Source organism: Rattus norvegicus, chromosome 4 (genome assembly GCF_036323735.1).
Source record: "Rattus norvegicus strain BN/NHsdMcwi chromosome 4, GRCr8, whole genome shotgun sequence".
Taxonomy (NCBI): domain Eukaryota; kingdom Metazoa; phylum Chordata; class Mammalia; order Rodentia; family Muridae; genus Rattus; species Rattus norvegicus.
Genome location: NC_086022.1, coordinates 132,394,735 through 132,422,355, shown reverse-complemented (window position 1 = coordinate 132,422,355; position 27,621 = coordinate 132,394,735). Strand labels below are relative to the sequence as shown.

Here is a 27,621-nt window from a genome sequence, read left to right as displayed (position 1 = left end):
GGACAGTCACGGCAGCAGAAAGTTAAAGAGCTCTGATGAGGGTTTCCACTGGGACTGGACAGCAGGTACAGGCAGCTTCTCAACTAGGCTCGGAGTCAGTTTGTAAAAGCCAACCATTAGTTACCCAGCTCTGCCTTGAATACAGCTAAGGTGTGTCCCCTCATCACACGCCAGCAAGATCGAACCTTGAAGAAAGGCAGTCAGCAAGGAAAGAGTCTTTCTGCAAACAGCCCAAAATCTGATTGGCACATCTTACGGCTGTCGTCTGGAAAACAAGCCTGGATGACAGTGAGAACCAAGGCACAGATAGATACCTACAGCAGCTCTGCTTCTGGCATCTGTGAACCTGGGAGGACCCACTGGAACCTTCTTCACCTGCCTCCTCATCCACAGGCAGTGACAGTACTCTCTCTACCAGATCAGATCGTTGTGGGCTGGATATGCCACAGTGTGGCTAAGAAACCTTAACCCACACTCAAGGACTTGGGATAAAAACACTGACAGATACAACTTTAACCTAGTAGAGAATGTTTTCAGGAGAGCTTGATCGTCTACCATTTATATTAAACGCTAATAGTGAAAAACCCAGATGTATGTGATCCAGTGCTTATGCCTGAGTTTATAGCCTGATTGGCTTGATTCATTTTTTTCAGAGCCCTAAACTCATTAGCCACCCAGTACATGGAACCATAAAAGCCGCTTGCTATTTTTTTTCCTTGGGTAACATCATCTTTATTTCCTGAGACACTACTTTAAAACATTAAACTAGAGGTAAGTGCATAAAAATGAAATGGGGACTCATAATTGCAAACTGTTTTCATGTCGGAAGAAGATTCAAACGCCTCTTAGGTCTGCACTGCTCCTTGTTACTGGCTCACAACCTAGCTATAAAAGTATATCATGAGCCAAGGTTTGCCTACTGGGCAACATGTGGCAGTGAGCAGAAGAACGAGGGGATTACGCATGGCAGTTAAGCACAAAAGGAAGAGATCAGCCATCAACAGCAGCAAAACCAAAAGGACACAGTCCCAAAGCTGGGAAACTGTAGTTGTGGGGGTAGCCTGGAGCCATTGCAATTCTCTATGTTCCCCCCTGCTCCCTCCCTCTCTCCCCCCGCCCTCCCCTCTCTCTCTCTCTCTCTCACACACACACACACACACACACACACACACACACACACACACCTCTTAATCCTTTTCACCTTGAACAGTCACTGCTATTATTTCTGAAGAAATAATATACTTCTGGTTTTCCACTCACATTTTCAAAAAGATTCACTAAGGCTGATTGAAGGGGCTTTAAAATGTCACCTCCTCAGACCCCTGATAAACATTTCATCGTATGTCTCTGAGGCTGAAGAAGACAAACCAAACCAATGATACATAATGCCGCTGCTTTTATTGGAAAGTCTTTAAAGGCTGTGAGAGAATTAGAGAGAAAAAACCATAAGCCAGCTACACGTGTCTCATTTATTCTGTCCCGAAGTTCGATTGACTGAATCCAAGGCTTTGCCTTATCCAATCTAGCAGCCAGCAGCCATCAAATAATTAATGTCTTACTCCCATTCTCTTTAAACAGGTGGGGTGTCTGTAGGAAGTTTTTTGTCCTCAGTTCCACAATCGAAAACAAAAATTGGGTTTTTCTTGAAAATCCGCCTTCTCCGAGTATCCAGCAGCTTTTGCTGCTGGGTCAGGGTGAAATGCGACATCTTAGTTTTGCTTTGTTCTCTACTGAATTACTTTCCCAATGTTACTGAATATGAAAATAAGAACGTCCTGTGTGTCAGCACACACCTGTAATCCCAACTGCTTAAGAGGCTGGGGCTAACAGATTCCAAGTTGGAAGCCAGACTAGGTTGTGGAGTGGGATCCTGCCTCAAGTACCCAAAGAAAATGCAAATGTAAAAAAATAAAGATTCAGGTCCTAATAATTTTCACCAGGTTTGATCTTGTTCTGTGACTTCTGATGTTTTGAATAGCATGTGTTTTACTGACCAAGCTGTGGAAAATATAGACAGCCTAACAGTGAGTGCAAATGCCAAAATTAGCATGGACATTATAAAGTTCTTCATGGGCCAGAATAAAAATATATAAAATACAGAAAATATAATATATATGTTATGCACTTCTATACTGGTTGGAGACAGGGATGTGTATGTGTTCTTTAATACCTTCTCTTTTTGCATTGCCTCCCAAATTCTGTGCTTATTGGCATGCACCACCATGCCCAGCTAAATTAATTTTTCCCCTACAGGGTCACTTTGATGAACTACTCTTCCTAACCACAATAATTTGTGAACGGTTTGGTGGTTTATACCTTGAAATGTCACCTATTTACCTTGATCTGATTTCACCCACAGATAATCACACTACTAAATTCTAGGTGGTAGTTCAAGTCCAAGGGAAAATATAATTCAGTTGCAGCTTAAATAATGGCCCTTGCATTTGAAATGCACTCTCTCAGTGTATTGATGTAGAAATAAAATTAAAACTCAGTCTACCTTAAAGGGTTATCTTAAAATTTTCAGATAGGCTTCAGGAGTTGGCCTCACAGGTGAAACTGTTACCAAGGTATTGCCTGCTTCAACAAACAACTTGGTAACAGAATGGAAAAGGTATCGGGACTAAGAGACTAGAACATCTTCCAACTAACAGTGAGCCATTAGCGCGCGTGCGTGCGTGTGTGTGTGTGTGTGTGTGTGTGTGTGTGTGTGTGTGTTTGGGGGGGAGGGCTTGCCTTGATTTTGTGTCCTTCTTAAAGGAATATTTTCATCAGAAGGTGGAGTTTAGAACATTATTTTGATAATGGCGTGGAAACTTTCCACAGCGAGGCCGAGCGGTCCACACTTGAAATCTCAGTACCTGGCAAGCAGAGACGGCCGGGTGACCAGTTCAATGCCCATCTGAACTACACAGTGAGACCCCGTGCAAAGACTTAAAATGCAGCTCGATGGCAGAGCATCTGTTTAGAGGGTGCAAGGCCCCGTGTTAGATGCCCACAACCAAAGTACACAGCGATTTAAAGAGAAGGGTCCAGATCGGAAGGTGCAGGAGCAGTTATGGGAATGGAAAGAGAGATATCTTGAAAGAGGAATCAATGGGAACGTCTAAATCACCAGTGGAAGGAAGGGACCAGACAAAGACTAGTTTCAAGTCTAAATAATTGGAACAATGACCATACAAGGAAAAGAAATCAAGCCGTGGTTTCTCCAGGGATAGGTAGAGTTACCCACTTCAGTGAGATGAAGGACTTAGTAAAATAGGCTGTTAAATGGAAAAGATGTGGCTGGTGTCCTAAATAAAGGATCCAAAAGTCCGTTGCAATCATGAGACTGTGATTTGTGGTGACCACAGACCTTTAGAGAACCAATACACTGTCATTTTTTTCTCTGAATTCTCCAGTGATGAACAACAAGTGAAATGGAATTTACACTCAGCAAATGCAGTCTAGCGGGGAACTGGCTCATAGAATAGATTTAGAAGCAAACTCCGCAGAATCAACGCCTAAGTTATGAGTGTGGACAAATGCTACCTTAGATAAGGGAAAAGGAAGGAAGCAAAGGAGATAGGGAAAACGGGAGAAAAGCAAAGAGGTAGGGAAAGAGGGAGGAAGGGAAGATGGAAGGGAGGCAGGAAAAGAGGGAGGGGAGGGAGGAAGGAAACGAGGCAGGAAAAGAGGGAGGGGAGGGAGGAAGGAAACGAGGCAGGAAAAGAGGGAGGAAGGAAGGAGGGAGGGAGGGAAAGAGCAAGGGTCGTCTTAAGGAATAATAGAAGAATGGGTCTGGAAGTAACAAAATGAATAAAAGAGAAAGAGATGGTGAGTCAGAAAAATAAATGGAAAAAAAGAAGAGGTCAGGGGAAAGGGACAGGAAGGGAGGGGAAGGAAACAATAATGAAAGAAGAAAATAATATCAACAAGACTCCAGTGAGGAGCCAGGTAGAAAGAACTGCTACCCATATTTCTTGTGTTACGGGCATAGAGAATATATGGAAACAAAAATGATCAAGTCACATTCACTGAGCAAAAAGGAAAACCACTGAAATGTCTCCTTAATAACTTAAAGTAAACAAGTGAATGGCCGCTGTCACATTGATTCATCCATTGCATGTGGGTGCTCAATAAATGTTAATTGAATTAAATTAATAACATTTGCTCAGCAGTAATAAAAAATTAATTAACTGTCTGTCTTACTGTTGCCTAGTTTATGCCCACTGGTTCTTGCAATTACTTCTAACCCAAACAGGATTTTTTTTCTATTATAATGACTTTCAAGATACACTTTAAATTTTTTTCTAAGAACTATAGAGAAGCTCCTAATTTTTGTCCCAATTTTGGTTTGTATTTTAGGGGCAGAAAATTTATTTTCTCCATGTTAATGTCAGGAACTATGTATAACGGCCCAAATATAGTTTCACGGGTTCCTTATTTAATTCTAAAATACCAACTTGCGCAAAGGATATGATACCACTTTTCCTTGTGTTCCTCCTTTTAGCCCAGGCTGCTTTTTAATACTTTGGAGACAATGTCAAATAACACTGTAAAGGAAGAAATCTGGGGGAATTATTGTTAGCATTCCCGCTATAAAAAAGAAGGAAGCTGTCAGTAACATTCACCCCCCACCACCAAAAAAAAAAAAAAAAAAAAGAAATGTGACTCACTTCAGATGTCAGAATTCCGGATTGAACAGACTGGGTTCTGAATTCTGCGTGTGTCAGATGATTTTTTAATGAGCATCAGATAGTTCCCACTGGGGGATTAAAAAAATAAAAATATAAACAGAGATATAGAGTTAAAATAACTTTATGAATGGCAGTTTAAATTCTCCATAAAATCCTCTCTGCGCAAACCTGGTGTGCTCCAAATGGTTGCTTAATGTAGCAAACCACTTACATTCAAAATGCTATACTTAAAAAATGCTGTACTTAAAAAAGTTGTCGCAAAATTAAAAAGAGAATCATATACCACTTGGCTGAAAACTGTGCTCGCTGCATGTTTTTACATCCAGTAACCTCTATCCAACTTTTTTTTTTTGTTGTTGTTACAGAATTACTTTGTGCAAAGGCAATTTAAATTACATGCAGTCTGACTGTGTGTGGTAATTTGAACTGATTGTTAAGGAAGTCTGTTAGGCAAAGAGCTGCTGAAATGTCTGTAGGCACCATGGTTTGCTATCCGCTCTTTTCTGCGCTGACTTTGAATGCACAGCACACAGTGGCTAGAGCTGAACAGGTCATTATTCAAGTGCTCAAGAAATCAGCCATACTTGGCCATGCAGAAAAAGGATGTCTGTGGAGCTCAGTTATTTGCAAGACTGGCTTTAAGGTGTATTAATGCATCTCAAGTCTTTCCCCCCCTCCACCCCTTTCTTTTTTTAGGAGCTGAGGATCGAAACCAGGGCCTTGCGCTTGCTAGGCAAGCACTCTACCACTGAGCTAAATCCTAAACCCCTGCATCTCAAGTCTTAAGGTACAGAAGACATTGCCTATGTGTAGTCTCAGCCACTAAAAGACTTGAGGTAGAGGCAAAGAATACTTTAGGGACCGATATAATATTTATAAAAGACAAAAATAAGAACAAAACCTTTGCAGTCCCTAGATTCAGATCTCAGTTGACTACAGAGGAGTCCTTGGGCAACTTACTGAAGTGAAAGTTCTAAACCTTGAGACTTCTCAAGCATCTGCTTGATTCAATTTTAACTCTAAAGATTCACCTAGTAGTACTAACTTTTACTTTCCCCATGTCGTAAAAGAAGTCAACAGCAATATCGATCTCCTAGACACTTTCAAACAGGAATCTTGACATGACCTTCTATATTAACAAGAATGTAAGGCTTGGTCTACAATGGAAACGCAGACATACATGTGTATGTGTACAAAGCAGTGGTTTCAGCCTGAGCAATTTGTCCCAGGAGAGAAATCTGACAGTGCAAATGGTAATTTTTTTAATTATCGTAGCTTAGGGAGACAAAGTACAACTAAGTGTCTCCTAATAGAAGATGAGAACGTGCCCTTATGTATCCATTGTCTGACTCAAAAATCTTGACAATGCTAAGCAATTGAAGACAGTATTTAAATATTCATCTTAGTGGGAAAGTAGCTGATGGTTGAATTCCTTTATACCCAAGTAAAGAAAATAAACCTTTATTTTCACCATGACGATGGCCAATGTCATTGTGTTATTAACATGGCGAGTATTTCTTGAGTTGGAGGAATCTAGAGTTGGCCAGTGTGTAGAGCCAATTCTATTCTACATGCAGCATTCGATACCACATTAATTGCTGTCAACAATAGATGTTTTTCCTGAACCCCTACTTCTGCCAATCTTTTCTAGGGTGGATTAAACCACTACCGAGGGATTTAAAGCCAACAGCATATGGGAAAGGGAATAAAAATTAAACATTGTCAAAAACCAAGGCTGTTTGGAAAATCGGAAAGAAACAAAAATGGCCCAAGATGACTGTGTGTGGCAGACTGTTTGGTCTTCTCCCAGTTCAAGTCTTCAGAGAGAGAGACCATCTCAACCTGGATTTTGAGAATCCCTGATTGACAAGTCTGTGGGTTGTTCTTTCTCTTTCTTCCTCTTCCTAAAGCAGAACTCCTTAGAACTCCCAGACTCATCTGCAGGTTGGGGTCACCTGAAAAGTTTCAGTCAAGTCCCCAAGGGAGGGTGATTTGATTGGGCTGCTGGGGAGAGTGATATCCAAGCTTTGAACAGGTCAGCAACTTTAGATTTCTCAGCTGACTGGACACTATAGAAGTTTCAGGGAATCACATTCCTGTAAAAGAAAAGGCCAATTTGAAACAGGCCATAAACATGGACTTAGAAAAAGTGGAATTTCCACACTAAGCTGGGTGTGCTTCTCCAGTCATGTCAGCCTCACTCAAGTCCCACTGAGTCAGCCCAAGCCCTAGACTCGATAAGGAATGGGATTCCTAAACATGTCTTTTCATCTCTCAATAGCACCATCTGAGGATGTCCCTGGGACAAGCCTGGGCTGTGCTTAAGAACGTATTCTTGTGTTTGTCTTTGACTTTGTTTACAGATGTAGCTATCTATGTTCGATTTCAAGCTGCCATCCAGCTTCAGCCTCTCTCTGAAACAGCCGGATAGAATGCTCCTTGACACACCCCCAGTTGCTAAGGTTGATGCGCTTGTGATGGGCACACTGAATCCCAATGTTCAGTCCAGTTTTGACTCTACTTACAAACTTGTCTTTATTACATGGAATGAGGTCATGGCTTTTTCAACTTTCCCATTGCCTCTTTAAACTAGAGTCTTGGCTAGGATATTGCCAGGAGCTTCCTGAACCCTGGTTATCCCCATTGACTATGTACAATAAGTTATGTGCCCCCCCCCCAGACGACCCCAAAGCCAGAAAAGCCATCACATGAATAGGCCTCTATAAAATGCCAGTCGCTACATCAAAGCAACCCATGTATGAACGTGGGACAGGATGTCTGCCGGGCTTTCCCTGACAGCAGAGGAAGATCGAGTCTGTAGACTGTTCATCTGCACATGGCTTGTTTTTCTCCTACATATAAGGAAAATGAGGTTAGTGCAAATGAAAACAACACTGCAGGATGAACAGTGAACTTATTGAGACCATTGGAAGTTATCAGAATCACCTGGCTTCTCACGTCCATAGTCTACTACGGGGCTGATACCACAAAGCAGCATCTTGTTGATCTAGTGAATGAATTCTTTGAATTGCCTAACTCACCACCCTAAAAACGGATCCTAGAAAAATATGTTTCAAATTAATATGAAATTTATAGTATGAAGAAAAGTTTGTGATTGCACTTTTCAATTCTCTCTCAAAATAACCTTGCTCGGTAATGTTTCAGTCCCAGTCGAGGGACTTTATCCTCTTGAAGTGTAAAAATGTAAATTTTCCTGCAAATGTCCTTTCTTAGATCACAGTGGGTGTGTGTATGTGTGTTTTCTTTTTTCATCTAGATACGCAACTCACCAATGAAAAGCATGCCGATGAGAAACCTATTAATGCTATCGGTATAAATTCAGTATCCGAATTCAATATCACAGATGGACCAGCCCAGGAAACCCCCAACGAGAAAAACCTGTCAGGATCGAGCACTTCACTCTCTTCCCTCGAAGAATGCCAAACGAAATTTCCCTACCTCCAAACTAATACTTCAGTTCATCAGAGAGACCCTGACGGTAGGTTTCTCAGAATACATCCCGTCTCTAAATAAAGCTCCCAACCCCAGACCTTGTAAAATCACTACATATGCCGTTAGAAAGAAAATATCAGTCTTTATGAATATTAAAGAGGATGACTTTGATTTGAAACCCTGCTGAATGACATGTGTCAAGGTCACTTTGTAGCTAGGAGGTGCTTGGCAAAGTGTTTGCTCTCAGAGCTGGGAATCAGAGGCTTTGCGTTTTAAATAGCTCAGACCAGAACAGCATTCTCAGATGGGGTTGGAAAACCAGTAAAATCAAATAAAAACTTCTTTTCTCAGAAATGAGACCATTCTGCCTGTTACTTTAAGCGTATGGGGCTTAAACAGAGTGGGAAAGTAATCGATTATTAGAGATGGTACTTGCTATGTAAGAATGGGGGCCTGAGTTCAATACCCGGAACCCACATAAAGAAGTTTGCAGTTCTAGACCATCTTAATCCCATCCCTGGGAAGATTGGAGACATCCAGATCCTTGGGCCTCTCTGGCCAGCCATCCTAGCCCACTTGGTGAGGTTCAGGCCAGTGAGACACATTGTCTCAAAAATCAACGTAGGCTCCACCTGAGGAATGACTCTCAAGGTTGACCTCTGGCCTCTACACACATATACAAGTCCCCACCCCAAACACAAATAAAAAAGAGATTGCATTAAATACCCAGCTGTTTATACCAACAATCTCTGAACAAGGGTTGACTCTCATAGGTAATTCTGATACTAGGTGTTCTGATACAGTGCAGCCATAGACCAATCTACCCCACGTGCCGGTTTCACACTAATTTGGTGCCAAACAGTGAAGTTCAAGCTCATGGATCTTGTGCCATGGTAAATGAAGTTTAACTCAGAGAAATTTCACAATCGCATGAGCCACTCAAAAGTTCGGTAGTATTCCAAATCTGCCTATGGTTGCATTGAAATTAACCCTGGACATGATCTCCTCTGATGTCATAATTCATTGTTAAATGTAAAAAAAAATAGAGAAAGCTTGTAATAAAAGTCCTGTTGTCACTACGTTAACTTACCTCATGCTTCTGACGTTCATTAATTGGATAGAAGAGGGCAGTTTAGAGTTTGACCTTTATGCTGTAACCTCCTGATCTTAGTCTCTTAGTTAGACGCCAGAGTTAGTAACGAACTACTGGCCAGTGCGGGGCTCAGTTGGAGCAGTGTACATAAAGCACCTAATACAGAAGCTGCCACATAGAAATTGGACTTTAACTTTCCTTATGATTGCAGTTTTTGAGAGGAAAAAGAGAGTCTTCCACCATGTATTGCAAATGTTCTGTCTTATGCAAATGCTGATATGGATACTTAAAGCAGAGACTACAGACTTGGTTGGTTAAGGCTTGCCAGGAAAGAATGTGACTAATGAAGTAGGGTAAAGAGGGGATAGTGAGGACTGTGGGAAGCTGAGGAAGACTTCCACTAAGGATCATTAAAACATCACTTCTCAGGGGTGGCTGGGTTAGCCATAGATTTGCCTCTCAAGCACAAGGTTGTAAAGCTAGACCTCCAGAACCCACGTGAAGAAGCCAGTGTAGCGGTGAGTTTGTAATCCCAGCACTAACGAGGCAGAAGTAGTAGTCGTACCCACCTTCAGCCAATCAAGACTACTCTGTAAGCTCCAAGTCCATAGCAGAGCCTGACTCAAGGGAGGTGGGCAGTGTTCATGAGGATGACAACTGAGATATTTCTTGAGCATGGAATGTGTGTGTGTGTGAGGGGGGGGGTGGTAGAGAGGGAGACAGGAAGAGAGAGGGAGAGATAGGAAGAGAAAGGAAGAGAATCACTTCCTTCACCCAGCTCAAATCAGAAGAAACAAAGGATTTAGACTTGTCAGATTTTTCTATTCTTTTCTTTCTTCCTTTCTTTCTTCCTTTCTTTCTTCCTTCCTTCTTTTCTTTCTTTCTTTCTTTCTTCCTTCCTTTCCTTTTTTTTAAAATCAGGGTCTTTCTATGTAACTCTAGTTGACCTGGAACCCACTCACTATGCAGACCAGCGTGGCTTCAAAATTACAGAGATCTACCTGCCTCTGGAGTCCACCAAGTGCTGGGATCAAGGACGTGTGTTATTATACCCAGCTGAGATGCCCGATCTTGAAGTGTTCTAAAAATAGGTAGAAACTAAGGACGTTGCATAAAAGTTCTAAAAATTTTAATATTAGAAATGCCTTCTATTGACTTTCTGTCACACAAGGCATCTCCTTGTGTCTTTGGGCCAACTTTGACCTGTCGACCAGTGCATCAGTCTAGGACGATACTAAAGTTTAGCTTCGGCAAAGATGAAGGGCGGACATTGAAGTAAGCAAGGGAGTAGTTTTAAGCAAATCATTCTGACAGCAGAGCATTCCAGGGTTTTACCGGGGAGGCGTAGCTGTTGCGAGTTGTAAGTATCAGAGTAATGGTCCCAGAATTAGGAACCGTCTTAGTACACACACACAGACACAATGTCCCTGGCAGAGCGTCCCTCTGTCCAGTTCGGAACCCCGAGAGAAGCATAAAATCTCGTGTCTCCTATTCTCAGGGAAAGAGGGGGAAACTGTTTAAAAAGAGACTAATTCTTAAAAGCCTCATGTGAGAAAAAGTAAGATTTCTTCTGCTCAAAGGAGCGAAGGGGAACCAAAAGGATGTGTGAATAAAGATGTTTATTACCTGAGGTGACTGAGACCAGTCAGACCTAGAAGACTCAGGTTTTAAGCTGAAGATGTAGGTCATAAGCTACCCTTCCTTGCTCCCTTTGTGTGGAAAAACATCTCCTCAGGGAAGAAAGAACTTTTGGTACCTGGATAAAGCAGAAAATGAAAAGATTCACACTAAGTCTTACTAATCATGCTAAATAAAATAAAATGAACCAAAGCCAAACAAAGAACATGCATTATCCCAACCAGCAAGGAAATAAACAGTTCGGTCAGCCTCTCCTCATTTTAGGGAGTTTTGATAGTAATTCATGTAATGGTACAGAAATTGAGACATGGGGCTACTGCTCTCTCTGAGACAAATTCAGAAATGTCTATCAGGAGAACAGGGAAAACAGAAAGGGAGCAGAGAAGCCGGTGCCTTCTTTTGTGGCATTTGTAGTTAATTTATTTTCAAAACTCTAACCGAGTGCAGGGGAATATATGATTAGGTACTCATGTCTATAATGTATCACCCCCACTTAGTACAGGGTGGAAAGGCTTGCACAGGCAGATATGGTAGCATGTCTTGCATCCATTAACACAGTCCACAGGATATGCTCTGCTGGGGACTTAAAAGGGTCTTTACTGAAACTCAGTCTCCATTCCAGAAGTTTGTCCGTAGCAATGGTTTGCCATGTGTGGTCTCTTTCCAGAAGAGAATGGAAAACACACCCAGGGTACTATGCATGCATCTGCTCCTAGGTCCTTAATCCCCTACTCTCAAAAAACATCATTCGGAAAAGGAAGCCAGGGGCACACACCACCTTTGATAACAGGCTCCTGAGAAAGTAATCCTGGAAATAAGCCTAATTGATGTATAATTTTGAATTTCAGACATCTCATCCAGGTGGAAGGAGAAACTCATAAATACAAGATGCCTTCAAAGAATAGTCTTAATTACACCATGGGCTGCTGAATAAAATGACTACATTTTCTACCCTGTAAATTTCATACAATTAAGTGTAGTGGTGTCACCTTATAAAGTGTTTCAATTTTATAATTATTTCAGTTCATTTGCTCAGAAAAAAACATAAGCACAAATTTACCAAGTATCACCCAAATCTAGTCATTCTACTTCTAAAGGAGTGACGTGGATGTTAGCTGTGCTTGTCTGAGCTTAAATAGATCTTGACATATTTAAGGAGCTGTTAAAATTGATAACATCAGGGATGATAGCCCCGCTGGATGAAGGCGTTCAGTCACACTTTATTTATTCAAATTCTACATCACAGATGTGTTTATGAAGAGCTTAATGCTGGGGGGAGGGAAGCCAGTTTTTATGCTTTTGGACCTAGACCCTTCAGTGGTCAGTTGGTGCTACTGTGTTAAGAATCTGTCTGTGGCAGCATATGGATACACCGAGGCACTTCTTTGGGGCCAGGGTCATCTGGTCTCATTCTCTTTCTATGTTGTTGTAGAAGAGAAATGGGTGAGCTTGTTTGTCTGTCAGTCTCTGTAAGAACTACACTTGTGACACTTTGTTTAATGACTGCCAAGGAAGCAAGAGAGTGTTTCTGAAATTCAAAAAAAAAAAAAAAAACCCTCAGGAGCTACAATTGGCAACAGCAGAGGCCTCTGGTTCCATTCTTCCTGTGTGGGGAAATCATGTAGTGAGGCAGAAAGCTCACTCCATGAGCCTGACCCCAGGTACACATGCGGAAAGTCTTGGCTTCGTTATCATTTCCACTATAATTAAACATGAGCCTTTCTAATGAGACACATTCTCCCTCTTAATTAGCCAATCCCCAGCAGAATGCTTAGCACCTCGAAGCTGCCTTAATTCTTCTGTGTTATTAGAGTATCATCACTTAGCACATTCCAGCTTGAAAGTACCCTAGGGGAATAGAAAGGACTTGAGACAACCCTCAGAAGGGATTTGCCAAGGTTTCTTGCTCACAGCCAAATACAGCTATGGCAGTTTGGCCTGAGGGTCTTGGATCATCTCCTACTGCCTTTATTCCAGGTTTAGGAGTCAGGGCGGACGTTTTGACAGCAGTAATTAGAGATGATGCCAGGGGTGCCAGGTGGTTCAATAAAGAGGATTTCCTGTACAAGGAACTTGTTGCAAAGGTGCTAAGTGAGTTGAAAAGGTCAGTGCTGCAAACAGTGGAGTGACCCAGAAATCCACATCATGAGAAGGCTCTACCTACCCTGTGCTCCTTAGACCAGCACTGTACTGAGCTCAGAGATATCTAGCAACTAACCAGTACCAGACAGTACCTGATTCTGATTTTATTCAGAACCATGGGGAGGAGAGGGAGAGGGAGAGGGAGAGGGAGAGGGAGAGGGAGAGGGAGAGGGAGAGGGAGAGGGAGGGGGAGGGGGAGGGGGAGGGGGAGGGGGAGGGGGAGGGGGAGGGGGAGGGGGAGGGGAGAGGGAGAGGGAGAGGGAGAGGGAGAGGGCGAGAGAGATCAGTGGTGGGGTGACACATCAAACACCCATGGCAATATGCAGAGCTTGGATAAGGCAGCAGAAAGGCCCTAGGTTTCCTTCCTTCTCCCCCACCATCCTAGGTTTCTTTGGATGCCTCCCATTGGTTGAAGCTAGACAGTAGCCATGGAAATGACCTGACCACCTATTTTGCCAGCCTTGTGAATAAGAAAAGGACTTGGTTCTCCAAAGGCTCACGCCTGGCAGAAAGCGTGAGAAAGCGTAGCCAGGTCTACTTCAAAGATCCAGAAAGTCCTGAGTTTGTGTACCAACTACCCCACCACTTGCCGAGGTTCCTGGATCATGGCGCTTTAAATTCTCTGAGTCCGGGTACTACGTCTATAATCCAGTCTTGCTAAGAGCTGCCTGCGACTCACGTGAACCACGGAGGGCTGTGAATTGGCTTTAGGTGGCACATGGAACAGTGGATTCTAAGTACAGACCTTGGATCTAGAAAGAATCGGGGCTCTACCTCTACTCAGGGTGGTAGGTGACACTCTCTCAGCATCGTTCCTTTTCAACTTAGTCTCATTCACTGATTGATCCAGTGAGAGATGGCAAGCGGTCTGTGTTTGAGCATGCGGCTCATTTAGAGGGAAGGTGTTTCAAGCAAAGAATCCAAGGTTTTGAGCATGAGTTGGGTAAAGCTACCACCAAGAGAGAGCATACAACATGCAAAGGTCTCGAGCTAGGCCCCGTTCAAATGCTGGGATTCAAACACGGTGCCGATAGCACAGTCGGTAAGCAGACTGACAAGGCCACACGTGAGAGAACCAGGCAGGAAGCTGGCAGTAAGACTGATAACTGCATTCAGGGAGTAGGAGAGGCACAATGACTAGTGATGATCAAGTGACTTCATCAAGGTGCTGCCATCCACAGGAGCAAGCTGGGAGGGAGCAGCTGTGTGCCATAAAGAAGAGGGAGGTACAAAATAGGACCTGGAATTAGTAAGCAGTATGTTCAGGAGACACTGCGCATGACCTAACCATGGTCAGCTGGATTCATGGTATGCTACTCTTCTCAACTGGCCAGAAGAGGGGACATTAATCACGAGCTATGCCTCTCGATGTCATGTTTATTAAATACTACAGCCCACAAAGGTACAAGGGAAGAAAAACTATACTCAATTTGGAGAACGGGAAGACCTGGACTCTTCAAACAGTTGTAAAATTTCGTCTGAACCACTCAAATTACTTTTGTGCAAACAAAATGGCCATATGCAAAAGAGTTCAACCTGTTGATGTAGTATTTTTTAATATGCCCTCTAGGAAAGTACAGTGCACACTTGAAAGTTCAGAAAAATCTGTTTGCAATTCATTAATGTTCCCGTGGTTTTCTTGGGCAAGAGGCGCTGTCTTTTATAACCAAATAAACGGGACAGAGTTAGAAACAGGGGTGTGGGAGGCAGTTCTATTCTCACGTGTAAAATAGAAGATGGAAGGAAACAAATGCCAATTCAGCCAAAGGATTAGGACCAAACTCTTTGGGTAAATAAAATCTATGGTGTGCACCAGAAGCAGAGGCCTCCAGAGTTTGTCAGCTGCAAATGCAATTGAACCAAAAGATCATATGCCCTCCTGAAATTACAAAGCCATTTTACAAGCAGGCTTTTCCTACTCTAGTAAGAATCACCAACTTTAAATCTTACAGCCACCATGATTCATGCTCTACCCACATCCAACCCAAACTTTCAGCTTGATGTATAGAGGATACCACTCAATGGGGTAATTTTTGTAAGATCACAACCGTATGTAAGTCTCTTGAGGCTCCAGTCTGAGGAAGTGTGTCTAGAATTTGCTTGGAGTATTTTCTGCTGAGAATAACTTCTCTACCTTGACCTGATAAAGGTGGAGTTGGCATGCGTGAAATCTGATGAAGTTGTGTGCTACATATCCTCGACCTTTGACACACACTCTTCAGGAAAGGCCTGGGCAGAATAGAGTCCCTGAACTATTAACGAACTTACTCCTGAATTTTTGTGGGTGGCTGGTGGTTACTTAGGAGAGATTACTGAGTTGGCCATATGCTGGAAGCTGGTGCTAAGGGAATAAAAATATAACCAGCCTGGCAGAGAAAGGAGTACGCGTGCCACAGAGGTATTCAGGAGAGGGCTGCCTGTGCTATAAATGCTGGGGCATGGCCATCGAAGTCATCATAAAAGTCATAGTGTGTGTGTGTGTGTGTGTGTGTGTGTGTGTGTGTGTGCCTGCACGAATTCGTGCATGCTGAAACCACCACATTTCTGAAAAGAAAGGCGGAGTGTTGGAGGAGCAGGAAGGAAGAGGATTGCTATGCACCTACACTCAGAATTCATGTTAGAACTTTGAACAGGGCAAAGCAGCATTCTTTAAAATATTTGCTCCTTAACTTCTAAGTTTTCCCTTCCTTTAAGATAACCCAGTTTTTGAACAATTAGAGAATAAAATTGTGCTTGGTGTTTGGGTCCCTCTATAAAGTCTTGGCAAGCAAGCGTGAGGATCTGAGTTTGGATTACCAGCACCCACATAAAAAGAAAACTCCAGGCTTAGAAGCATGTGACTGTATTCAAGGCCAGCCTTGAACTTCTGGTCCTCCTGCCTCAGCTTGTCTACTGCTAAGGGAAGTCTGTTCTGTATGTCTGTGCAGCTGTCATATACTATAGTCAGGAAACCACGAAATATTAAAATGATGATTAAAACAATGGTTTCTTATGAAAACCAAACTTTGTAGACTAGTAAATCCATCTGGAGGAGAAATTTCTCCCAAGTCCTGCTAGAATTTACATTTAACTGTCAAAAATCTTCAGGTTACTTATTAATTGGACTGTGTAAATTATTACATGCTCTTTTATTTTACCAAAAATAAAAAAACAAAAAACAAAAAATATCTACTTTTTGAGACTTCTAAAACACACAAAAGATATAATTTTAACAAGAGAACTGCCACATCATTCTAACTAACTCCCTTTATGGAGCAAAAATATATAATAATCTATAACCCATCACAGCTGTTTGGCTAGAATTACCAATTACCTTCAGTACCTCAGAGACACATTCCAGGTTTTTTTTTAACAAGTCTGCACAATAAATTTTTAACCCAATTTTCTTAAAGGCAACTGATAGGATTGAAACCTCTTTGGGAAGAGATGATGAGGTTCTCCATGTAACTTGAATACAAAATCCAGGTTTTCCATGGCTACGGCAAGATGGCGACAAGAATTAAACATAAAACACAACCCAAAAAGCTATGGTTATTTTAAACAGCATTTCAGTAAAGTTTGGAACTATGATCAGGTTTGAATATGGGTGTGATAGATTCGTGGGAGACCATGTTGAACGTGTACTGAAGCCTGGTGACAAGCAACTGAACATCTGTGATCTTCCTTGTCCAGCTCTAATGGCTTCTGATCTAATGCATATAGGAAAGGCCTGTTGTCATTCAGAGAGCTGCAAAGACGAGTAAGTCATCCAGTGCCTTCCCAGCACCTCACAGGCAAATGAAATCAAGAGGTTTAGGGCAAAAATGACAGCACTCTTGAAGTAACTTGATTAGACAGAATGAATAGAGAATGTGCTGCAAGTTAATAACATGATTCCTTAAATACTAAGAAGTGGGATGAGAGTGGAGAAGCTGGGCAGACAAGCCATCCACACCACCTTGCATGGCAGGGAAGGCAGCAGCTCAGTGGTCGAAGTACTTCCTGTGCAAGTGTAAGGACCCAGTTTGGTTCCCAGGGCCCAAGCCAAAGAAGTCAAGCCGGATACTGTATTAAAAGTGTGGATCCCAGAGGCTCACTAGCCCACCAGAATAGCAATCTCAAGGCTCAGTTAGAGTTGCTGGCTCAGAAAATGAGGTGGAGAAAGGACTGAGGAACACACTTCAGTGTCGGCCTCTGGCTTCCGTAAGAGCCTGTACCAGTAAGCACACATACATAAAAATAACACAGTGACTTTTCGGTGACCGACCACATCTCCACATCTGTCTGCATTTGACTGACACTCCCAAATGTGTTAATACTAATTCTCTTCCATCTTTATTATCGTTTCGGTGCCCTGTCACAGTAAACGTATGGTGAGCCCAAGCACGCAGAGGTGTATGTATGTGCACATCCATGGAAGCAGGTGCTGGGATGGCACTCAGAGCCTCATGTTAGTGCAGTAGCCACCTCACCAGCTGAACTGTCCATCCGGCTTGTCCACTGTGTCTCTTGTCACTTACAGTGCTCATACCTTATCATTTATAGCGTTCCTAGGTGCCCCTGAACGGTTTTATGTGCCTATGTAACATGCAGTTGCAATGGTCATGTGAGGGCAACTAGCAATGCTGTCTCCTCAAACGTTATTTGCAGTGTGTGTGTGTGTGTGTGTGTGTGTGTGAGAGAGAGAGAGAGAGAGAGACAGAGAGAGACAGAGAGAGAGAGAGAGAGAGAGAGAGAGAGATTCACACATACTGATTTTCTCTCTCTCTACACAGAGGAGTGTGCCTCCCTAATCCTCGCCTGTCTCTTCTGTCAATTCTTGGACTGCCTCTTCATGCTCCCCGATACGTGTGAGACGGTGTGCATCAACCTGTGTTGTCCCTCACACAGGTACTACTCTGCCTCAGATGAGAACCATCCACGCAATGACTGCAACTTGACCTGCGACGTGGACTGCAGCCTCTTTGAATCTTGCCATGAGACCAGTGAATGCTTGGAGCTGGCCATGGAGATATCAGAAATCTGTTACCGCTAGCACAAGAGGGAATGAGCACTTGGCCAGTCCTTTTGGCTACAAGTGGGGGAATTCTATTACACTGCATCTGAGATAAGAGCTCTGTGTGCCCAAATGCAAGGACCATACATGTTTCATGGAGGCTCTAGGCCATTTTTATGCTGCACCTGCCTGGGAAAGCTACTACTGTCAATTTGTTCCAACTTTCACAGTCGCATGGCTCGCTGCAAAATAATTCTTGATGTGTGATGAACAAATCTTGAATACCTCTTACATGCCATAGGTAGAAGCTGTTTCTTGACTGTTAAATAGCATGCTGAACCATTCTGTGTGCTTGACTTGGTAACCTGCATTGTGACTTCATTCATGAACTCAGGACAAATTATGCTTCCTCATAGGCTCAACACACATTAGTTCCCTTTCTGATGGACTCATGCATAAACATTATGCATTATTGGTTATTATTAATAATGTATTACGTAACATCATTTTGTAATTAAAAATTTATTTATATAGTCTCTTAAAATTCACTTATATGTACAGTTTAGGTAGGAGAGGGAATTAAATGAATCAGAAACCGTGTTCCTATAATTAAAGCAGATGTCTTTGAAACCTCTCCAATGAATCTTGAATCTGGTAAACTTCAGGAGAGCCCTATAATTCTAGACCATTTCATTATATGTGTGTTGCTGCATCCTAAAAAGTCATGTATATTCTTAATTGGTTACATAAAGATGCTTCTTTATTACAATAGGCAAAAATGGGAGCCACGTGCATGTTTCGGGAATTTGATCTACGATAATCACATCTTCGCCTGCCTCACTTCTCTCTGTCAGGTACAATAAGCAACAGGGTATTAAAAAGAAGTCAGTTCACTTCACTAAACTCTTACATATACAGGCACCTGAAATAAATACACATTCAGGGACTTGCTCAACACATTTCCCAATATGGCCTGTGTGCTTTGGAAACTATAATTCATCATTTTATTTTTCCGCTAATAAAGTGACTGATGAACGCCCTGAAAATGTCTTCCCCCTTACACTGCTGCAAAAGGCATGGTGTATGCTACAAAGTTACCTTTATATCAAGCAAATCAAAACACACACCTAGCAGGAAAGGAGCATCAAGCTTGGTGTAAGTTGGGAATCTCTACATTCGATAGGTGTGAAGCATCGAGGAAAATGCTTTATATAGGCATGCATGTATGTATTCCTGTGTATGGAACATAATGTGTTTCACATAAACTACAAAGCACAAATACCAACCACATAGAGCAGGCAGCTGAAAGTAGGGCTAGGAGATGCTTACGTGGGCTGAAAGAAGAACCAACATGGCAGTCCCCAAAATAATTGTTTGGTTTTTTGAATTGTTGTATTCTCCTGCTTCGGGGTGATGTTAGAGAAAAGCAATGTTTGTATAGTAAACTAGCAAAACTTTTTTTAATCTGTAATAAAATTTCCAACATTGAGCAGAATTGATCTTAAAAACTACTGCTGAGTTGCCTCGAGACTATACTTAGCCTCTCTTAACTTGCTCCTGGAAGCAGGTTATATCACGGTTAGTGCCAGCCTTCTTCTCGTGTGACCTTTGTGTTATCTGCAGACAACAGAGCGTATATGCCATCCTCAACCTAAAACATTTCTCTCTTTCTACCTTTTCATAAGCTCAAAGGCACAACTCTAGTCTCTATGCACAGAACTCACAGACCATTAAAAAAATAATGGGGAAGGGAACAGTGGTACCCATCTCTAGTCACAAGACATGGGAAATCCTATCAGCAGTATCAGCAGTTCAAGGTCTCATCAGATACATAGCAAGTTAGAGGCCAACATGAGCTATGGTAGATGTGTTATTACCATCATAAACACACCAGGGAAGCCCTAAGAATACATGGCTACATGATGAGATCCTGACTCAGGGTCTAACTGCTTTCTTACCCAATAATTCTTTGCTTGTTGACATCACGAACCCAAAAACACTACCACCCTGATGACTCATTGTGGCAACCTTGTAGCCCTTATACTTCCAACTCACCCCACCACCCCAGCTCCTCTCTGAGCACCCATATCTTGACTCATATCCTAGCCACTGAAGAAAGACCCATAGAGGTCTCTGGAATCCCATCCCAACAGTACTTAGATGCCTGGTCTCATCGTTCTATCTGTTCCATTCATGTTTTATCACCAATATTTCTCAACAATATGCCTTCAATTTATGTAAAGATTATACACTTCAAATATGAATCCGATGCTTGTTGTTTAGAGACATAAAAATCAGTAGCTCTTATTTGACAGCATTTCCGGACCCTCGAAAAGTCTCCCATGGCCTTGCTTTCCACAGCTCGTTAATTTGTTTCTCACTCTGAGAATTCATCATGCTCTACCAGAGAGGGCTGGTTATACAAAGTGTGAAATTTCTTTTCTTTCTAGCCAATAATAAAATAGTGTCCTCTTTGCAAACATGAATGGTGTTTTCAATTGAATTCCTACACAATAAAACACGTAGAGCTGGGAAAACACAATTGCAGCGGTAAGTCAGATCAAAGCTGAACATAGGTATTGATTAAACACAAACATCAGGATCTGAGAAGGCCTGGGTATTCTACAGCAATGATGAAGGCCTGTGATTACAAATTGAGATAATGATGTACTTCAAGGTACGTCTTCTTAGGGAATGGAGCATTCTGGTGTAAAGAAGCCCAAAATCAAAGAGATTAGTGAATACGCAGGCTTTTCAAAGATGAAGAAAAGTGATGCCCCCACCCAGGCCCATAACCACATAGTTATATTGTCTTTGCTTTGCCCCATGAATTTTTATAAAACCATTGCTCTATTAAAAGCCACCAAAATATGGAAAGCAATGAAGAAGTCACATTTAACCTGCTAATGAAACTGTCCCACTACATGAGCTGAGAGGCCTACAAAATTAATTTTCAATGCTGGACAATCAAAGTTAATAGAGTGAAAGGCACTTTAGGGATTTTTTTTCCAAGATGATCAGAAAAACATATCCAGGCAGGAAAACTTTAACGATAGAAAGCCTAAAGGAAATCACTCAGATTTGCTTTCAAGAGTAAACACACAGGTAGAAGGTGTTTGAAGAAGAGATTTCATCACTCAAGTGGGTTATGTCTTCCTCCATACTTTGTGGACGGAGAATAATGTGTCCTGTGACAGCTTCTTTCCCTGTGAAGCACAAGACAACTGATTTATTAGCATAAGAAAGGCTTATTATGGTTCACAGGTTTGCAGGCTCTGCTCCATAGTTGAGTAGTTTTGTTGCTAGGGGGTTCAGGGTTCTTCACCACAGCACAAATCTGTTCAGAGCATGACCTGGAATTGAATCAAAGGGGAACCATGGGTCCTACGATATCTTTTAAGAGTGTGCCTCAAAGACCAGGAAGAATTTCACTTGATACCACTTCCTAAAGGCAGCCACAATAGGGACAAAGGGATTCATAGCTGAAGCTCTAGGGTGCACATCCCCAAGGATAGCACTTAATTGGGGGTCACTCAAGATCCCAAGGACAGCACTTAAGGGAATCTTCTAAGGTTCACCACTCAACTGTATGTTTCCTCAGACTGTATGAACTATTGGCCACCAGAAAAACAAGCACATTTGATGTAAGGATTTGTTGGGTACTTTGTGAAGAATAGATCTGAACAATGGTCTGGCATTTGGACTTACAGCTTCAGGTGGTGTAGACAGAAGATAAAGGGGGTTAAGAATTGGAGGCAATCCTAGCAATTACAAAGTACACAAAAATGAAATTTGTACTAATCGCCATTACAGCCTGTGTTTTTAGGATGTAGGTGTGACCTTTGGTCTACCATCTCAATTCACTGCAAGCTTTCACTTGGGGCACTGTCTGAATCTATGTTCACCAACTGAGAGTGGTTTGGCCTCCTCTTCCCATGTGGCAATGCTTGGAACTATAACTTATTGTCACAACATAGAGACAAAGGTTATAAGAGCAGTACTTAATGGGTAGAAGCTAGGAACACTGCTGAAGATCAATGATAGTTCCTAGTATGCCGGACTGGGGAATGTCTCCCACAGTTAGTGACATGGTATCTTGGGTGGAGGCGAGTGAGGTTGTGAAACCATTAGGAAAGAAGGCACAGGAGGGCAGGCTTCTGAGGCTTCTAGACTAATCCTACTTGTCTGCTTCCTCACAGAAGTAAGGAGCTACAACATGCCCTCATTACAATGGATTGAGTCTGATACCAAGCCTACTCTCCCATGGTGGACTAAAACACCATGAGCCAAGCTGAGCATTTGTTTTAGGCCCATATTTGATATGGCAGCTAGAAAAGTAGTTAATACTGCCCCCTCACGATAAGCATCAATGTATAGTTTAAGACACCTTGCTGAGGGGGTTTTAGTCATTCAACTAATAACCATTCATACCATTCACCTAAAACACTGTTAAAAATCAGACTTGCCAGATAAAACACAGGATGTCTTGCTAAATTTTAACTTCAGAACAATAGCAAATATCTTCAAATGAATATGTCCAAACTATTACCTGTAACCTCTATACTATAAAATATGATGTTTCAAAAGTCCTTCACTCTAGGGCAAGACCTGTGTAGTTACCCTTTTCCAGATCTTCCCCAGTGTCCAGAATAAGAAATGATCATTCTTTGGTCACATCCCAAGGTCATTCCCAGAATTATAGTTTATAGTTGATATAATTAAGAGTGGTTGGGGACTAAAGCTTAAAGATGTTCTAGGTTTTAATCCCTGCTCCAAAAGGGTCACTATCCTAGAGGAAAACCACTAAGCTGTGGTCTCTGTTCCTCATCTCAATCATCAACATAGGAGGACTTCAGCTTAAGGATTTCACTCAAGGGGTAGGAAACTCGTGTAGCTTGGATGCTATGTGTCCTCTAGAGGACCACATGTTAGAGTCATGCTCCTCAGCTTGATACTCGTGAAGGTGGTAGAGTCTAACAGGTGGCGCACAGTTGGAGATCTTGAATCATTAAGGAGCTCTCAAAAGGGAACTAGGGCAAGGTGTCCAGTAGATAGGTCATTCAGTAGAGTGTTTGCTTGTAAGCATGACCGGAATTTGATCTCAAGAATACATTTCTTTTTATAAAAAGCAACTTGGTTGTTGTGGACACAAACTGGTATAGAAGTAGAGACAGGCAACCTGGCCTACCCAATGAGATTCAGTCACTGAGAAACGTTGTCCTACAAACTGACTCTGCCTGAGGAATAATAACACCTCAGGTTGTATTCTTGATTCTACATGCACACCAACATATGTACACTAATACACACACACACACACACACACACACACACACACACATACACACATTGTGTGTTCGAGAGTAACTAGACTCTAGTCTGTTTCCCTTCCTCAGGTGAGAGGCTTTGTTCTGCCTCATGGTACACCTGAGAATGACATATGTGTCTGTCCACAGTCTCTAAAAAACTGGGCTCAATCAAGCATGGGCAAGGGACCTTCAAGCCTGAATCAGTATAAATCTTTCCTTTTCATAAAATGAGTATTTCCAGTATTAGAATGATGCAAAGCTGACAAATGCAAAACTGGAATTCTCACTTAAGTCTTAAGGTCTGACAGTAGCTTTGTGTGCCGGTCTTGAAACAGAAGGACCTATTCTGAGAGCTGAAGCACAGCTATGAGAGATATTCTTCCTCTCTCTCTGCCTCTCTCTCTCTCTCTCTCTCTCTCTCTCTCTCTCTCTCTCTCTCTCTCTTTCTCCCCCCCCCCCACATATCTCGGTCAAAAGGAGTGAGTGAAAAGGTAAGGTGGAAACACTTCTTGGTTATGGATTCAGTTCATATCTTACTTCTTGGATAACACTAGGGTTCACTTGTTCTCTATTTTATTAGTATTCACTTCCCATAAGAAACTGTAGCATAGAAACTAAGTGTTTTCTCAATGCTAACAAATTCTTTGACTAGCCCCTGTGAAACACTTTCTAATCTTAAAAAATCTTCCATGTTTTTAGGAAGACTTAAAAGAAATTCAGCGACTTCCAAAAAAGCAATTGTTATAGTTTCAACACAGATCTATTCATTCCAAAGCCCATGATTATGATTATGCAACCTAGAAGTTATATGTAATTTAAAAGGAAAAAAAGATAAAACTGAGTCAAAGTTTACATATTTGCTTTGTAAGCAATCAGATAATTATAATGACTGGTCTGTATTCAAAGCAGGGGGAAAAACACTCCTTGATAATAAATGTCTTAAAAGTTGTTATGTTATGCAAAGATTAGGGCTTAGAGCATCTAACAAAATGCTTTTCCTATATGAATCCAATAAGTAACAAATGTAAAGTCAATGTATTCCAATTTAATACTCATGTCATAACTTTACTTCATTGCCCTAGGGTTAGAGAGACTTACCTTTTAGTGAGCCATTTTAGCAAAGCAACTTTGAACCCTGCTTCAAGAGAATCCATTCTGCACACTACACTGCATCCAGGCCAACCCCTCATCAGCATTCTGCCGGAGGGTTCCAGGAGCATGCATAGATTTTAATCAGTCAACAACACTATGGCCAACCAAATGCATTCTGATACTTAGACCTTTTATCTCCAAAGTTGTGCAGAATCCAAGGTCATGGTAACCTCTTTTATAGCTTATTGTTCCTCAAATGTACTTAAAGTGAATTTACAAAGCCACAACTTATTTTGTGGATACAAAGCTTTCATTAGGTCCAGCTCCTCCTAAGTCCCCTTTGTTTCTTCTTTCAGCGCTTTCTCCCAGTGGAGCCTCACTTAATATCAAGTTCCCGTAATTTAAAAATAAAATAAAATAAAATAAGGATTGAGTAAGGTACAGTAGCTAAGCTACTCATCATTTGACGCTGAGACTCTTCAGAAATATACTTTAATGCTTCAGATGACTGCACAGCTATGCAATAGATGATATCAGTTCCTGCAATGGAGGAAGGCAAGAACCCTGGACAATACTAGGGCCACCAATCTGGTTTTGTCATGGTTGAATGGTTGCCCATGTGGGCATGAGAGAAACATAATTGTCTTATAATATGAGTTTGTGGAATTGACCCCTAGATAGGAAGAGAAAATTGGGTTCTAATGTTATAGAAAGTCTTCTACAGAACCACATACCCTACAAAGTTATCACTTAATGCATTTCTTTGATAACCCTCATTTAAACAATAGTACATATCAACTATTTGCTTTGAGGACTCTTGCTTAATCCCCAAGTTGCACATAAAACAAAATGAAACAAAACAAAGCAAGCATAGTAGAGGGGCTTGAAATGTCAGAGCTGGGAGGGACAGAAAGGTGGGTCCCTGGGGCTCAATGGTCTGGCAAGCTAGATGAATTGGGGAGTTCCGGACCAGGGAAGATAGCTGAGTTTGGCCTCTGGCCTCCACAAGCACTTGGACATACAACTGCCCAGACTAAAGCAAATGTAAAACGTAGACATGTACACACTACTAAACAAGGCATGTACGTATACACTCACTCACGTGCGCGCACACACAGACACACAGAGAGAGACAGACAGAGACAAAGAGACAGAGAGACAGAGAGGGAAGGAGGGAGAGGCCAATTAAGCAATCTTTTAAAGAAATCTGCTGCCCAATTCTAGGCAAAATGTTGTAGATGATGGTTATACACTGAGTTTACAATGCATTGGGGAGCCAATGAAAGACAGGGACAGTGTAAATTGGTAGAGAAGAAAGGTTAGTTATGCAGATGTGTGCAAAGCAAGGGGAACTGAAAGACTGAGAAAGGAGCCATTACCATAAGGCACTGGGTGCTGAAAGCTTGAAATAGGAAGCTGACAAGGAAAACAGGAGGGAAGAGATGGATGGGAAAGAAATTAGAAAAGGACCATTAGGCCTTTCTCAAAGTTCTTATTTTAAGACTCAAATATTCCCTACTGTCTATCACATATATGAGTCATGAAGGCATTATTTTCATTAGGGGAGAAACGGGTTGGGGAGGGTAGAAGGGGGACTCTATTCCAAGTGGAAAGCCAAGGTATATTTTTAGCTACATTAAGCCAGCCTTCTGCTGCTCTGAGCTCTGATGTAATTCCAACATAAAACATAATCTATAATATTCCAGGGGAACAAATCCAATTCTTGGTCATATAAATTTTCATATAAGTCCATCACAATTCATTCCCAAAACATCTCATTCTCTTTGAAAGCTGGGGCTGCAGCTAGTGATCAAAAAGAGGATTTTTAAAATTGCTCTGGAATTTCCAGAGATGTTAAATCTAACCTGCCTACAGAGCAGGACCAATCCCCCAAACTTTAAATCAGAGGTAAAGCATTTTATGTTTTAAAAGATATATTCCTCAAAGTTTATCATGGTGTATTAAAGTCAGATGTGAGTTATTACTTACCAAATCCAGAGCTGATGTCTCCCCTTGATTACCCTAGGTAGGTGAGGATAAGTGTCTTCCAACCAACATATTTTTTTACCTTTTCATCTGCCTCTTGCTATTTACAACAGAGTGAAAAATAATAGCCGAGGAGTGACCCTGCTGGGTTGGACTGAGTGCAAATCCCATCTGACCATGCTCTAAATTGTGTTCTGGTCCCCTAGCAACCTCGGCTGCATGAGGAAGAATGAGGAGTACCTTCTCCGAAGCTAGACACATCCCAGAGGATGATCAGTGGATGTCCAGCTAATGAGCCTTAGAAATTATCCCAGCATAGAATCCTGTGTCTGCTTCTGTCCGGGCTTTATCTTTCTGCCTTTGTTGAGGCTTTCTGCAAGATGGACAGCTACCCTATGATTGGGATGCCTGTGAAAATGAAAAGAAGCAGAACTCCTGTGATGAGTACTATGATGCAGAACTGTGCCTTCTACTCTTCGGGTTTTATGTAGACACAGTCATTGTTAGCAACTCGATTCCTCCTAAGAGCTGACGGAACTAGAGAAATGGAGGGCACCCTGAATAATACCACTCTCTGGTATTATTTAGATGTTAGGAAATTACTGCTCTAGAATTTTCTCTTATTCTGAGGACAGTTCCAACAAATAGTTTTCAGTTAACAGAACGGAAAGTAGAGAAGGAAGGATAAATGTACGTATGTATACACACACACACACACACACACACACACACACACACATTCTCTCTCTCTCACACACACACACACATACACACACACATTCTCTCTCTCTCACACACACACACATTCTCTCTCTCTCACACACACACATACACACACACACACATTCTCTCTCTCTCTCTCACACACACACACACACACACACACATACACACACACACACACACACGTTCTTGAATCCTGACACCACCATTTAATAAGGAAGAGCACCCAGCACACGGCCAGTAAGTGAACCTCCTTTGGGTTCCTAGTCATGAATTGTGCTTTCTTCCATCCAACTCAACTATGTGTCTCTTAGAAGCTTAGTAGAGGGTCACTTTTCAAACACAGGTCATTTAGGAAGTTTGGTTCCAACCGATTCCTTATCTCCTTAACAGCAACCTCAACTCTCCTAACAATTAAAAACAAGTGTTTCCTTGAAAACAAAAGTTCCATGATTGAAAAGGAAGAGAATATTTTTAGGATTTAGTTTTTGACAACAGACGAATACATTCTTGGTCATACAATGTTTAAAG

General features: G+C 41.8%; 1 protein-coding gene across 1 annotated transcript in view; it reads left to right on the top strand.

Annotated features, from left to right (window-relative positions):
- Mdfic2 (MyoD family inhibitor domain containing 2) overlaps nucleotides 1-20,457 on the top strand; it is a 102,514-nt gene extending 82,057 nt beyond the window's left edge. Inside the window, exons 3-4 of the mRNA XM_017593088.3 lie at nucleotides 7,957-8,178; nucleotides 17,760-20,457. Coding sequence (XP_017448577.2) covers nucleotides 7,957-8,178; nucleotides 17,760-18,019 — 482 coding nt within the window. The 3' untranslated portion in view covers nucleotides 18,020-20,457. The remainder of the gene's footprint in view (nucleotides 1-7,956; nucleotides 8,179-17,759) is intronic.
- The last annotated feature ends 7,164 nt before the right edge of the window (nucleotides 20,458-27,621 follow it).